Source organism: Castor canadensis, chromosome 4 (genome assembly GCF_047511655.1).
Source record: "Castor canadensis chromosome 4, mCasCan1.hap1v2, whole genome shotgun sequence".
Classification (NCBI taxonomy): domain Eukaryota; kingdom Metazoa; phylum Chordata; class Mammalia; order Rodentia; family Castoridae; genus Castor; species Castor canadensis.
Window position 1 is genome coordinate 156,555,215 of NC_133389.1, and position 14,017 is coordinate 156,569,231.

The following is a 14,017-nucleotide window of genomic DNA, read 5'->3' on the forward strand; positions in this document are numbered from 1 at the left end:
GTACATACGCACACGTCTAGGAGTGTGCATACACACCACCCTCATTTTTCTGACGTGGGGTCCTTTTTATGGCAGTAGACAGAAGCTGGAGTCAAAACAATTTACGATTCCAAAGCTCACAGTTGAAAAAAAATTGTATAAACAGTCCCCAACCAAGAACGGATCAACCTTCCCTCATGACCACGGAGAGAGAGCCCTGTTTGAAAAGAGTATATTGTTCGGGGTATTTGTGAAGTGATGGCCTAGGATTTCTCTCTCATTTTGGATACCTGTTTCCAGAGGACTTAGACGTAAATCCAGAACACCTGAAGGATACAGTACTATATTGGAAGGATGCGCATAAGAAAGTTAATTGCAGCTTTTTCCCCTTTCTGGGATCTATTATATGAGCTAAGAGATTTAAGAGTGTTAAAAGGAAGAGAAAACCCTGAAGCCTCAGGCAGTTGGTCATGAGATATCACATTATTTACAAGCAGTCTTTGCTTTCTTTGACACACTTCTGTTATCCCATCTCAAGTATTTCCAAAGATCCTCAAAAGAGGAAAGCAGGCCATCAGAAAGGCATTGATGTGCATTCAGGCCAGGCCCTCCAGTTTCAAACTGAGCTATCACCATGTTTACCGAAATTTAATCCAGACACCCAGAATTTGAGTCCTCCCTTCCCACCCCCACTCCTTTCACTTCCAGAAAATGCAGAGGAAAGCTTCCATGAAAAAATTTCAACTAGGTTCTGCTTAATGAATTTTGACTTTGGCAATAGTCTTGAGTGCAAAATTGCAGCTCAAAAATGCTTCTGTGATTTTCTGTTAAGGAAGAAAGAGTCTGATTTTTGTTGTCAAATGGGTTGCATTTCTGACTGCCCCTACTTTCTTCCTTCTAAAAACAGCTCAAGCAAATGAGAAGACAAAAGCACTTGCCACTATATTTTACATCATAAGAGGTAACTTTCAGAGAGGAAATCATTAAGAATCATCAAAATGAATCATTGGGTTTTGTTCTTGCAATTTCTTTCTTTTGGCTTTCCCAAAGAATGCAGGAGTGGTGGCTATAGGCAGAATGTTCTGCACACACTGGACGAGCCATTTGAATACCCCGTTTATATCCCTTTTGATGCAAATAGACATGGATAATCTGGAAGCTTATCCCAAACTAAACTCCTTAAAAAAAATCTTCTCTGGCTTCAAAGATTTTTTAAAACTAGGAATTCGTTCCGCTCATCGTGCATGAGGTTGGCTGTCTTTTTACCCTGTTATAATCAGGCAATCAAAGATGTAAAAGGGCACAGGAGGTGCAGGTGGGGAGGAGATGGCATTGAGAGAAAGGGGCATTTGAAGGGCTTCTAGAAGGAATGGTCAGCATGGAGGTCATTTGGGGGTCTCCAATATTTTTACAAAATGCAGCTTTGTCATGGAATCCAAACGTCTCTTTTTCTGGACACAAGACTCATTACCACCAGGCATTAAGCTGGGCCAGTGAACCAACAGTCAGGAGGCCAGTAGCTAGGAGCAGCGCTACCAATTCAGGTTTCCACGTCTCTGATTTATAGCCATGTGGTAGGAGAAAGAAGCATACCTTGAAATAAAGAAAATTATCAGTGGCTTAGAAACACTTCTTCTACCCATCAAACTCTGAACCCTGGGTAAAATGTGCTGGAGAGGACTATCACAAGGAATACCGTGCCAGGTTTTTCCTTTCAAATTTGGGTTGCCCTGGAATGTTAGGAGGTAACGATTTGAATGAGAAAAGGGTTTACTAGGTTTCCAATGTTCATCACAGCACTGGTTGAGATAACTAGTCTTGGAGCAAAATGCACATCCAGGTCATTTCTGGAAAAATCTGTTCACTCTATCAGTAATTGGCAACCATCTCTGCCATTTTGGAGATGGACAATTTATGACAAATCCATTTCAAAAATGATCAGAGCTATGCTCACCCCATGGTTAGGACTGGTTATCATTCTCAGGTGTCAATCTAGGTAGAAGAACAGTTTCCAAGCCATGCACTTAGCACCCACCGAATTCTCAGGCCAATTCTCACAGTCAACAAATGACTCTGAAGCAAACAAGCACCATCGTGGCATCTCACTGCACCCTGCTCTGAGAAAGATCAGGAGCAGATTACAAAGGACCTCACTGATACAAAAGAGAGAGAAATTACCAAACATTTCAGACACTGAGGACCAAAGGGCCTTTGTTCTGCCACATTCAAATGAGACCACAGATGACAACAGGGAGCAAACATCAATGATTAGTCTTTTGCGTTTTTTTTAATCTAAAAAAACTTTCTTTTTAATAGAGCCTTGCATTGGTCAGTTCAAAAATTAAATTAAGTATTATAAACCCTTAATAATAGCATTTTGAGAGGCAAAGCAGCTCCAGCTGGGAGAGAACATTTGTAAATAGTGGTAGCCATGGCTCAATGCCATCACTGGTGTGTGCGTGCATTCACGCTGGAGGCTGCTACAGAAAGGGAAAAGAAAATGACCAACAAAAGTTAGGGTGTCTAAAGTTTCATCTAGTGCACTGACTGGAGGTGCTACAGTTTAATACAGCTGAGGTTCAAGGTTCCTCACACATCCTTCATCCAGAAAGGATGCACCACACATTCAAATATAATCCCATGGTATGCCCTGATGGACTGGCCACAAAATGCACTCAAATGCAGTCGAGAACGAGATTGTCAGCAAGCAGTGCTCCAGAAATTGTTTCTAAGTCATGTCTAGTTTTAAATCTTTGGAATAAAACTGATTTTTTTTCCTTTAATACCCTCCAACTAACATATACATAATTGCCTCCGGCAAATGGACAGATTTTGTATGTGTGTGTGTGCACATGCATGTGTGTGTGTGTGTGTCTGTGTGTGTGCATGTGTGTATGTTTAGGGTTTTTTCTTTTTTTTTTTTGTTTTGTTTTTTTCTTTTTGGTCTAAATTGAAAAAAAAAAAAATGGAGAAAGAAAACTCTAAGGGGCAGATCTCGAAATGCCCCAAGTGTCCAGATGGCAGCGACAGCATTTGTGATAAAGAGGTTCCTTTACCCTCAGACGAGTAGTTTCAACATTTCAGTGAAAACAAAGGTTGTAGAAAGCTGAGAACCCAAATGCCAAGGATCTTGAAAGTTGCTGTCATATATGTGTTTGTGTCTTTTATATTGTAATTTCCTTTTAAAGACTTCGGTTTTGCATCCCAAATACGGATGGGGTGGCATTTTAACAGTCAAATGAGTCAAACAGTCAAAGGAGGACAGGAGGGGCGCCAGCTGGTATGAAGGAGCAGCAACCATGTGTGGACCAAATGCCACTTTTGTATTTTAGACGTGTCTTGAAGGGATGGTCCCAGAATATACAAAATATACAATCTGTCCTAATAACCACCCCACTTGCTTGCATAGGCCATTTAATGGTCCTAAAGGCAGTCTTTGGAGTTGAGGCCAGTGCCAGCTAGCTAACAATGTGGGTAGAGAGACCAGTATCGGATGTGTGTGGGGGATGACAAGTGAGGAGTGTAACCCCCCCTGGAGACAGCCTGCAGAGTAAATGTGAGGCCTCTGTTGATCCTGGGTGCTCTAGCCAACAAAACCTACAAACACTGCAAGAGAAACACCTCTGCCCTTTCCTTAACGGTCAACCCTTCATTCCCACAATGGCATTTTGAACTGTGTATTTTAACAAGTGGGTAACTGAGCTCAGTGGGCATGAGAAGAGGACAGGCTGATATTTGTGAAGCCACTAGACTTGGGAGGCATCCTCAGTTTCCCCACTCCTGGAAAGAGTGCTATTTTTGGCTTTTTGTCAGGTCATAACCCAGAGTTAGATTAAATACGCAGCTGCCCTTTGAGACCTAGCGACATCTATGCTGCAAATGGTTATAGGGTAGCAATGACTCACAGCACAGTGGCTGATCACTACGAGCTGAGGTCACCATGCCTTAAGGAGGATGAGAGAACTGTGGTGTCCCATCTGATTGGCTGCTTCGAGAGCTGGACATCCAGGTGCCGGGAGAGTCCTGGAGAGGTTTAGTCCATGGAGAAAAGATAAAACATTTAAGCTTCCAAATAAGCTTTTCAAGTTTTCATTAGCAAAAACAGAGAGATTAAAAAGAAAAAATCTAGCACTGGCAATAAGGTGAGGCTCAAGGGATATACTGTGATTTATCATCAAGGACTTTATTCTCTTGGCCACTTTGCAGTCAGGCTAGAAGTTTCCAGAATCCCTAGTGCATATGGTGTGCAAGAGTCAAAAAAGTAAGAAAAGAAAACTCCTCCCTTGAGAGTGAAGTCTAGAGAAATGCAGGCCAGAAAGGTGTAAGGTGTGATTCCAGAGTCTGCCGCCGCTAAGGCCGTTGGTACCGACTGGAAAGATCTCAATGGTACTAAGAAGAACCAAACCCAATCAACAGTTCTGTGAGGAAGTCTGACGCACGGGATAGTAGGACTTTTCACACACAAAAGACAAATAAACCAAGAGTTAATTTTGGCTACCAAACTGCAATTTGGTTTTCTAGGTCATTTTCCCCCAACTATTGAAAAAGAAACATTAGTGCTACACATATGCAACTGTAAGACGATGTATTCTCGTATCAAGTTGCACCAAGAAGCGAGTTAAGTAAAGCCCCTCGTACTGCCGTCCACCCGCGGAGACGTCACATCCATTTGCTTTGATTTCCATTGGCAACAGCAGAAAGTAATTCCAATAGTGCTGAAGTAAGCTGAGTGCTGAGTTCACCTGGGTTCCTTCTTCGTCTTCTACCATCTGGCTAGGGCAAGGCATAAGGAATAGACGTATATATTTTAAATATAGTTGAGTGCATGACAGTGGGTCTGTGTGTGTGTCTGTGTGTGAGAGGGCGTGTGGATGTGTGTGTGCAAGTGTGTACACAGAGGTTTATAAGTGAGAACTTTCTTCTGCGAGGCAGTGGGTCCCCGCCTGAAGTCCAGCCCTCTGCCTCACGGCATTTCCTTCGGACATCAGCCGACGCCATGGCAACTCTGGCCTTTATGTTTTTTTAGATATGTCTCTTCATATGGAGGGCAAGATGGTCAGACCTGGAAAAACACCTAGAATATATAAACAACAAGGATATCAGAGTGGTCCAAGGAAACAATGTTACTTCCATCACCCCCTCAGGAAATGATCAGGCTTACTTTGAAGAGACAGTTCATGTGAACTGAGAAACAGGAAAGTCTGCTGGGTTTGAATCTTAGTTCTTCAATGGCTGTGGCACTGAGCTCATTAACCACCCTGTGCCTTAATTTCTCATTAGTCAGATGGGGGTTACCATAGCACTATTCTCATAGGTTGGTTGTGAGGATTAACTAAGATGATCTATGTAAAGTACTTAGAACACTGCTCTGCACGTTGTAAGCTATCCACACACGTCAACTCTTGTAACTGCAATTGTACATCTTGAAGAAGAAACAAATGTGTAAGTACTTTGAAAACGTATCACAGTCATATACTGCAAATACAGTGAAGAAGAGTAATTGGCCTGTGTCATCGGATAGTGGAACACTGATAGTTTATCACTCAGATTTCAGACCCGAGCTTTATAATGAAAGTCCAAGAACGCCTCCTGTGATGCCTAAAGGCTTGAGCAGGCACTCTATATTTAAGTCAAAGAAAATAAAGGAAAATATGTAGGCACTGTGCTGGGGAGTGGGGGCGTCTCCCCTGTTCCCCAGTAACAGCAGCAGCCCCTCATGGTGCATGTGTGTTCTCCATGTGTGTGTGTGTGCATGTGTGTGGTAAGAAGCTGAGCTGAGGTCATATAGATGGGTAATGGCAGACTTGGGGTTGCTCTAAGCCTACTCTTTTGGACTGTGACTTGGTCCCTCAGGTCCATAACTAAGTGCCCTCCTCAGCATCAGAGCAGACACAGTGGTTGTCTTCCTTCCTCTTTCATCTGACACCAGACACTTGATTCTCTCTTAGACAGCAATCCTTCTGTTTTCAGTGGTATGGGGCTGACTGTCCTTTTAAGGGTGAAGCTGTGATCACAGTGATCTGCTAAATGACAGTCACATGACCCACAGAGGCAGACCCTACAGCTGCTAGAATTATTGGAAGAGAGAGGCTCCTTCTCCACTGGGGCTGCTAAACTGCTAAGTATAAGCCTGGGGCTGCTGGTGTCCATACTACCATTGTGGGAAAGAGCCTGCTGGAGAACAAAGTCAACAGAGAAATAGGGGACTGGGGATGGAAAAAATGAGTCCCAGAGACAGTATCTGAGAACATGGATCTGCACAAACCTAAAGACAAACTGAATTCTGTTCTTGATAGTCACCTGAGCTAATAAACACCCTTTGGCACTAACACTAGTCTGAATTTTACAACTAATAGTGTGGGCATTTCCATGCCCAATAGCCTATGAATGCAGTATTCTGGCCTGAATCCTAGCAGAGTGAGCATGTAAGACAACAGTTACTCTTGGCTCTGGCTTGTGCTCTCCCTCTCCATCCCTCTCCTGAAACTGTCCACTTCCTGACCTTAAGAACATTCCCAGGCTCCCCTGAACATGGGACACTCCACCATCTAAAACTCTTGTTAGAATGTTAGCAAGAGCCCTGCTCAGGTTAGCGGGGTTTCCTGTTCAGAGCAGGATTTCCCTGTGTTTGTTCATTCTCAAAACAAACAAACTAAAAATCCACCCTATCCTTTGACCCCAACACTGTCCACACCCTCTGTTTGTGTCTATTCCTTAAATAAGTACACGTGCAGGATAGAACCTGAAGGAAATGAAGCAAAACAGGACAGGGGTACAATGAAAAACACCTAAGAATGTGAAAATTGCAGTAGAAAATAACATAACCCAACAACACACTGAATAATAACAACACTGCCATTTGCACCCACTTATGTTGGGCCCCAATTTGGTATGAGCAAACTATTTGGAAAATCTCTTAGAAATAGCTCCAAAAGAGATTTGATGTTAAGTTTCCTTGGTATACAGAAAAGGCTATATAGGCTGCAGAAAAACTGGCATTTAATTTGCACAACTCTGTCCTGTTGTGGGGCATAGGTCACATGGCTCACTGCCTGTAGAAGGAGGCCTCCTTCCTCCCTTCATTTCTTCTTTTTTCTTTCTCCTTTTTTTTTTCCTAGTCCCAACAAACTAGGAAAAGAAGATATAAATTGGGAAGTTCTCTTTATAGGTATTTCTTTTTAAAAGTTAACATGCTCACAAAAACCTTGAAAGAAGATACCATATTTATCCCAAGTACATTCTTCAAAGCATGGCAAAGTCAGGATTTGAACACAGGTAGTCTGACTCCAGAGCCCTTGCTCTTAGCCACATCTGCCTTTTAACCTGAGACACAGAGAGGTAAACTTTCAATGTAAGGAGTCTGTGGTGGGGCAGAATAATGTACCCATTGCCCAAATATCTACACAGGTAAATGGCAAAGGGGAACAGAGGTTGGGGATGGAATTAATTTACCAATCAGCTGAAGGGAGAGTATCCTGGATTATCTAGGTGGGCTCAGTGCTACCAGAAGGGTCCTTAAAAATGGAAGAGGGAATTGAACAAAAGCCTGAAACACATGAGAAGGACTGAGTAGCCTTGATGATGGAGAAATGGGTCATAAGTAGAGAATGTGGGCAGCCTCCAGAAGCTAGAAAACCTAAGAAAAAGGCTCTTCTCTAGAGCCTCCAGAAAAGAACATAGCCCTGCCAATACCTTGATTTTAGCCCAGTGAGACCCATGCTGGACTTTAAGTCTACAGAATGGTAAGATAATAAATTTGTAAAGTAAATAAGCTTAATACTAAGTTTGATGCTATTGGTTACAGCAGCAACTAGATCATTAATCTAGAGTTTCAGTGGCCAGCCCACAGCAATAAGGACCTGTAATAAAGCAGCAGAGCAGGCACAGGAATCCTGCTGGTCCAAAGGGAATGTGGACATTTGAGTTGTGAGAAGACAAGAGAGGCCCTGGCAGTGGGTCAAACCCCTTTGCTTTCCTTTCTGTGTCCTGATAACTTCTAGGAAAGTAATACTCCTTCTATTAAACTTCATTTGAAAGAACCATTCAGTACATGTTCAACTTTTATAGTGCCTTTATCAATTGCTTGGTATCTGGCAATGTATATTCAAACATCAGCTTTTACTCTTCAATCTTCTAAAGAAAAAAAGTGGGAAAAAACCAAATCTTTAACATGGTATGAAATGTAATTGTACCTGTATGAAATAAAATTAGCACTGTTATTTTAAATTCTGGAAAGTACACAAAGCTTACAATTAGACCTCACTATTGAGATTTTTATTTAAATTCAATATACAAGATACTTAATCATGATTAATTTAGATTTATTAATTTCTTCTTCCTGATAGAAATAGTGAAAGGCAATAGATAAACTTGGCATCTAGAAATGCAGAGTCAAATAATTTTAGGGGTAATATACCCCCTAGAGGGTATTTATAACTACATAGCAGCCAGATGACTTTAAATAAAATCCTTAACAACTGAAATTTGTACAGTACAGAGGACGAGTCAAAGCCCGTAGTTATTTCTTTTGCTCATGAAAAAGGCACACTGAAGTCACATGGGTATGAAGCTAACAGCAATCCTCTAGGGTACTATAGGACTAAGATACTTGTTGGCATTTCTTACCCCACATAAGTACACTTCCATAAAAGTCAAAATGCCCCCTATAAACTGCCCGAGGGCTTGGATGTACTACCCAAGCAGCAGTCCCCCTAGATTTTAACTGCTGAGTTGGGAGAATGACATTTTGCATTTTCCATCAGAAGACTCATGCTCCAAGAGCTGTGAAAGGACTCATCCTTCTAGCAACTGATTAGTCAGTAGGTTTCCTGGTTCAGTCTGATGGTAAGAAAATGGCACACGCACCCCACTGGTTCTCCCCCAAACCCAAACCTGAAGCTAAGGGTCACAAACCTCAGCGCCTCCAGGGTCCAGGCAGATAAAACACATAGCACTCTGAACTATCTCTTTCCACTGCTGATAAAGCATGCATATGAAGAAATACTGCTCTTTGCAGAAGAGGAATAAGGATAATACTTGGCAACCAATGGTTTACTTTCATGTTGGGAAGGCAATAGGGAGTGGTCGGGAGACTGGAAAAAATACTCATCACTTGGCCATCACAAATGGATAGTGATGGCTATTCAGCTTCAGCCAATGATGGTCATGTGGTAATGTAAGTCCATTATGGATAGATCTGATTTTTCCACGCAAAGCCAGAAATATGGAATTTGTGTGTATGTGCATGCACAAGTGTGACATTTAACAACATGAGACACTGGCAAAGAAAATAAATAAAGACACCTTATGTATTTTTAAAACTACCCTACAGACCAAATGAAAGAATAAGTTAGACTTGGTTACATGCTTAAGGAAAGGAAGATCATATCCTGTTTAGTTTCTAAATAGGACAGACTGAATGCTCAGATTCTAAGAGGAGGCAGTAGTGCTCTCACACATGCTGTGGTGCTATCTGGGTGCAGTGTCCTGCTAAGGACTACAGATAACCTCTGTTTCCTAAGGTAAAAGTCTCCTAAGGAATACCAGCCTGGATCACTCCAGGCATTCTTTAATTCTTCTCTGGAGCCACTCCAATTCCTCACACCAAGTCCCAGACCTGTCTATTCTTAGCACACTCATTGCAGTTGAAATGCAAGATGCTGCCTGTCACGAGACACTAGTAAGAGTCCAACCCTTCTTTCTGACATTGTTGAAAATGCATTACTGGCCTATGCCACAGGACCCTGGTGCATCCCCTCCCTCAAACCATGCCACAGAATTTGCACCATCGGTATAGCAAATTCCAGCTCCAGAGCATTTTCATGAAGAAAATAAAGCAAAAGACTAACCAAATTACTCATCACAGAAACCTCCTTCACCGCAATATCCAATAGGCTTGGAATATTTCTCCACATAAATCACCTAAGTGGGCAGTTTGAATGCTAATGTATAAACTGCTGGGAAGTTGGAAATTCCTCAGTCAGCTGATTTAAAGAGAGGATTCCTAACTTTATCCTTACAAATACATGCTGTTTACTTCCAAGGACTACAACAACTCATAATGCTCAGAATTTGCAAGTAACAGCCTGAACACTCTTCAGAGATGGGCAGCTTGAGTGTGTACCTACTGCCATCATGCTGTGACAACTCACAAAGAAGTCATCTTCATCTCAGTGGATACAATGGAATGCTCTCTCTCAAAGGCCTGCAACCAGAGTCACCACCTGCAGGCTTCTTATTTAGCCAGGAAGAGAGAGGAAAGAGCCAGGGACACTTGAGATAGGAGTTGAGGAGAACATCAAAGAAGGGGACACTTCACTGGGACATATTCTGAAGAAGAACAGCTGCTGATTCCTATATACTCAAGAGGCCTGTTAGGGTGTGGGATCGAAATTAAACAATGGTTGTATTCCTGGGTAGCAGAACAGAGTTTCAAGGCAGTGGGAGACAATAGTTACATGGAGTGTACTTCCTTAGCCCTGGGTGGGAGGTTATCTCTAGGTTCCAGGAGGCATGGGGTCCTTATTTAGTTCTTAGAGGATGAAGATAAGAGGAAAATAGCCTCCTCAGGAAGAAGGAAAAAAAGGAGGAAAAATATAATTGCTCATTTATAAGCATCTGAAAGCAGCACTAAGCTAACTTGGCCAACATGAGACTTGGCCATCCCTGGCTTGCTGTCCAAACAAGCAAACTACAGAGGAAGGCCTGGACAGCGGGAGGTGCAAGGCAAAAGGACTGGGGGAGGCAGGATGCACAGTGATCCTATTTCCTCCCAAGGACTGCCAGGCCTCTGAGGACATCCTGTTCACTCACTCCTCCTGCCATCCTGCAAGCTGCTGCCCATGCTGGGGAACCCTGAGGCTTTCAGGGGCTTTTATCATATTAGAAGCATTTTTCTCATCATAACCGAGACCTTTAGTATTGCATTAAAAAGATGGTTAATTTTCTTAAGCTTCCTTTTAAACACAGAAATAGGATTAGAAGGATAACACACTCAGATGCAAGCCCATTATTTGATTATGTCTAAACCTAATCCTGCCTTCACCTTGGCCTGCAGAATCTCCATTTTGGGGTTTATTGGTTGATAATGCCAGGGCTGTCAGATAATATTACTTGGGTAGTATCTGTTGCTGCGTGATCCTTCTTCCACTCTCAAATGCTGAAGGTTTGAAATTGAATTACAGGGTGAGTTCTCAAAGCTTTTGGACCCTTGTGCCTATCTTTATGGAGAAAAGAATGGTCCAGGCCTCCAAAGAATGAGAACTTTCCTAAGTAAATTCATTTCTGATAACACTTCAGAGAAAAACTTTATAAACTAACTTTCCTTCCATTAAGCAAACTTTCCATTTTTTCTTATTACCAGGGATGAGGGAAAGCAATATTGATACTAATAAAAAGATCAGAAGAGAGCAGCTACAGGTGAGCATCTTCTACCCTATTACTTTTCCTATTAAGGTATCTGCTGCATCATCTCCCTGAGGGTAGGAAGTATGTCTTATTGATACCCAGTGACTAACACTGGGAAACAGCTATTATTCAGTAAATGCTTGTGTAACTGAACCACAAATTCATACCACCTCTTGCATACTTTCACACTGGTTTTCCTAGTGGAGAAGTAAAAGGCATTCCCAGGCCCAAGTATCTGTAAGACAGGCTTGTGACAAATCCAAGAGCACATCCAACCCATGTCACCATTTCCCCTCCCTAGCCCAGCAGCTTCTAAATCCCCTTACCTGTCGCAGTGGTTGCATTTAAAGGGCTTTGCACCTGTGTGTTTCCTGTAGTGCCTTGTGAGCTCATCACTCCGTGCAAAACGCCACTCACATCCTTCCCATGAGCACTTATAAGGCTTCTCACCTGCAGGAGACATGAAAGAACCAAGGTCAACAACAAAATATCTCACATCTGATCAAGTTCTGCTGCCTGGTGGTTGGTCTCAGAAAAGGGCTGCTTAAATCATTCTTAAGACCAGATTTCCTAACACAGTATGACACTTTTAAAAGACTTCTAGTGTTTTGTTTTGTTTTTTTTAACCTTCAAATATGGCTTCACAAGATCCTCAACTCTGGAGCTGTCATTTTAGTTTCCAGAGTCAGAGCATTTCCCTGTTAAGGGATCAATTTTTATTTATTTTCTATTCCCCAGAGTACTTTGACCCCCACAGTCCAAGCAGAAAGGAAATGTGCTATTTTCATCTGAACCACAAATGCTTCTAATTCTATTTTTCTCAAGAACCTACAGTAATTTACCATTTCAGGCTTTTTAGTCTCCTCCCTCCCTGACCCCCTTCTACCACAAACCTTAGGCAAGTAGCTGACTGACAAGAGAAATAGCTCAGGTCTCTCTCCTGAAGGAGAAGGAACCACTGTTCCTTCCAGTAAATGTGAGTGGATGGACAGTCAAGGAGAAGGGCTACAACTTGAAGTAAAATGAAAATTATTTGCCAATTCCTGGCACTTAGGGAAAAACTCGTAGAAGTCCTAATTAGGAAGGCCATAACTTAATGACTAGAACATTCATGTTAGCAACATACATTATTCCAAAATATATTAGAAGTCAATTTGAAGAGCAAGTTTTAGCCACAGGGAAACTGCTTAGAAGCATTAAATTCGAGCGCTGTGCTCAAGTGACCTTTTCATAGAGTAAATTCAGATGGAGGAATATATAAGAGAAACTTCATGACTTTGTCTTATACCTTTTTTTTTCCTTTTAACTCATCACATCTGTCACCAAACATAACAAATATTTACCTTTTCAATTGTATGGTGGGCTGGTCTTAATTAAGAAGAAAAATAATCTGTAAAACCTCACAAAGTCAGGAAATTTAGCTCTAGTCACTGAAAGGAAGGTTAGCACAGTGGTCAAGAGCTCTGAAGCCAACCTTTCTGGGCTCAGCTTCTACTTCCATCCCAAATGTCTAACTGTGAGCAAGGTTGGATGACCTTGGCCAAGTGTCTAACCCTGGGCAAGTTAACAAACCTCTCTGTGCCTCTATTTTCTCAGAGACAGCAATACTATGTTGAAACATTTAGACAAATCAATATACATACAAATTACATATTAACAGTGGCTGGTACATATGACAGTCATGTAACTGGCAAATGTTATGAAGTATCTAACTTTAGGATACAGACATGCAATGGATGTACCATTATTTCTCCATTTTCAATGGCTAAATCTTCACTATGCAGCCCTTAAGAAAATATTACCCAGTTACTGTACATGACCTACTTTTTCTTTTTGCCTTTCCCTTCCCTTTAAACTTGACTACAAAGCATTCACAATTCTCTATTTGTATCACCGAGAATCAAGCCAAACATGCGTGAAATTTTTTTATTTCATTAAATCAGTGCCCTAGTGAGCTACTGCTCTGTAAGACCTATAAGAGAAGGGAATGAGACACACAGGAATTTCTTTTTTTAAGGAAACCAAGAGACCATGAAGGAGGGTTGGAAGCCCAGGAGGAAACCCATTCATTTTTGGAAGTCAGAGAATAGAATGAAACACTGGACAGTGTTAAAAGTTCACCTTCTGGCTAATTAAAGCCAAAAGTACAGAAAAGATGCACCCGCTACAGAGAAGGCAGCTGAGTGGAGGTGTCCCATAAACTTGGGAATCAGCACACTTGGAACTTTGCTGAATTCATTATAGATGCTAGACCTCATTGGCTTTATCTGTGAAATGGGGGTGAGCTTATTAATAAACATATTTATTATGATTTTGAAATGAGTTGTCATTCATAAGTCCTATTTCTTGATCCTGGCACCCAGAAGATATTCAATGAATTACAATTACCTTTCCTCCACGTGTTTGCAGGGGCTGCTATGGTGAAAGGTCTAATTAGCTGTCAAATAAAAACTTTCAGAGTTCATAGCTCTACACATCCAAGTCTGGAGCCACTCTGGTCAGCTTAAACATTGGGAAACAGGGAGCCATTTTAAGTTTTTAATATTTTCTCAGTATATGGGAGAATAATAGACCTGAAAAATGAAGTGTTCTTTAGGTCTATTCTGAAAGAGAAGCAAGAGACTCCAAAGCC

General features: G+C 41.7%; 1 protein-coding gene across 5 annotated transcripts in view; it reads right to left on the minus strand.

Moving 5' to 3' along the window:
- Nucleotides 1-2,874: 2,874 nt before the first annotated feature.
- Nucleotides 2,875-14,017, minus strand: part of Klf7 (KLF transcription factor 7) — an 85,034-nt gene continuing 73,891 nt past the window's right edge. For all 5 annotated transcript variants that reach the window (XM_074071567.1, XM_020172233.2, XM_074071564.1 and 2 more), the window contains 2 exons: nt 11,712-11,835; nt 2,875-5,053 (listed from right to left, as the gene is read on the minus strand). In XM_074071567.1, coding sequence (XP_073927668.1) covers nt 5,002-5,053; nt 11,712-11,835 — 176 coding nt within the window. In that variant the 3' untranslated portion in view covers nt 2,875-5,001. The remainder of the gene's footprint in view (nt 5,054-11,711; nt 11,836-14,017) is intronic.